This window comes from Nannobrachium achirus, assembly GCF_963921795.1.
Source record: "Nannobrachium achirus genome assembly, chromosome: 18".
Lineage (NCBI taxonomy): Eukaryota > Metazoa > Chordata > Actinopteri > Myctophiformes > Myctophidae > Nannobrachium > Nannobrachium achirus.
Window position 1 is genome coordinate 28400442 of NC_137825.1, and position 1835 is coordinate 28402276.

General features: G+C 50.7%; 1 protein-coding gene across 1 annotated transcript; it reads left to right on the forward strand.

The window, feature by feature from the left end:
* Positions 1 to 363: 363 nt before the first annotated feature.
* On the forward strand, positions 364 to 1455 carry rasd1 (RAS, dexamethasone-induced 1; the record flags this gene model as incomplete). The annotated part of the gene is made up of 2 exons (XM_080748029.1): positions 364 to 634; positions 926 to 1455. 2 exons carry the CDS (start codon positions 364 to 366, stop codon positions 1453 to 1455), a joined length of 801 nt encoding a protein of 266 aa, XP_080604155.1.
* Positions 1456 to 1835: the final 380 nt, after the last annotated feature.

The window sequence follows — 1835 nt, forward strand, 5'->3', positions numbered from 1 at the left end:
GGGACAGCCAGGACTTTCGCTCTCCCCCGGGCTGGGCCTTCCATCATCCTCCAGAAACTGACGCATCACAGGAGTCTGTTACATTATATATTCCCTGGCTCAGATAAATGGAGCACAGCGCGTCCTCACTCGGCGAGCCATATGACGCGTCAAAGAGGAGGAGCCCAGTGCGCTGCCCGCTCTTAAATACCACGGCTGTCTGTGATTCAAGCAGAAACACTGAAACAGCAACAAGAGCGCAACAGATAGTCTGCTCATTCTGACTATCCGTACGATCTTGCGAAAAACACAACCGGACAATTTTGCGCTCAGATAAACAGTAAATAATACACATTGAGGGGGGAAAACTCTACTTTTACAAACATGATAAAGAAAATGACGCCTGCGGAGAACGAGTTCGACATCCCCGCAAAGAACTGCTACAGGATGGTGATTTTGGGATCCACCAAAGTTGGCAAAACGGCCATCGTGTCCCGGTTCCTGAACGGGAGATTCGAAGAGCAGTACACGCCGACCATCGAGGACTTTCACAGGAAACTGTACAGCATCAAGGGAGACGTGTACCAGCTGGACATACTGGATACGTCAGGGAACCATCCTTTCCCAGCTATGAGGAGGCTGTCCATACTGACAGGTAAACATCTGTTTTAATTTAAACCGCTGTTACCTACGGCTCATTCTGATACCTGCCTCCTTGTGCTAAACACCTCGTGCATAGTTAGAGCACAATGATAAGCATGCACAAATAATAGGTTATGTGCGGTGCGCACCATGCGCCTTTACGCACGGCTGTAGGTCGTTCCAACTCATTTCTTAATGTTGCATTAAGGATTGGTGGGTGCGGCGCACCTAACCATAAACGTGTAAGTTGTTGTGTCTTGGAAAATAATATCTAAACTTGTCTGCTTGTCTTTGATCTCTCCAGGTGACGTGTTTATCCTGGTCTTCAGTCTTGACAACCGGGAGTCTTTCCTGGAGGTGCAGCGGCTGAAGCGCCAGATTTTCGAGACCAAGTCGTGTCTGAAAAACAAGACCAAGGAAAACATCGACGTGCCGCTGGTCATCTGCGGCAACAAGGGCGACCGGGAGTTCTACCGGGAGGTACAGCCCGAGGAGATCGAGCAGCTGATCGCCGGCGACGAGCAGTGCGCATACTTCGAGATCTCCGCCAAGCGCAACGAGAACGTGGATAAGATGTTCCAGACCCTGTTCACGCTCGCCAAGTTGCCCAACGAGATGAGCCCGGACCTCCACCGCAAGGTGTCCGTGCAGTACTGCGACATGCTGCACCGAAAGTCCATGAAAAACAAGAAGATGAAGGATGGAGGGGACGCCTATGGCATCGTGGCGCCCTTTGCGCGGCGCCCCAGTGTGCACAGTGACCTTATGTACATAAAAGAGAAGGCGATAGGCGGTGGGCAGGGGAAGGAGAAAGAGAGATGTGTTATTAGTTAAAACCATCTGCAGCAGTATTGAACCTGAAAACAAGTCGTTGAAGAATGTGAGAGAGGGAGCCAGTGTAGCTGCCGTTCGGACAGTGGCTGAATGCACTCAGTTCAAGGGCGGGTTGGTGGCTCCCAAACGGCCCGTGTCACAGAAGGACACTTGAGGGAGAGAGGCCGGGAGTCGCCGTGCGCTGGCGAACGCACAGTGTCCGTTTCCACGGACATTCAATGGACACAGAACACTCGTACGCAGACACTTGAGATTGTATTTAGTCTTGTTCTGTTAACTTAAAGTCAGAGCCTTATGTGATGTGACTGTCAAATGATCTACTGTGACTTCACACCCGGGGGTGGAAAAAAGTGTTGTGTTGATATCATATACTGTAAGAT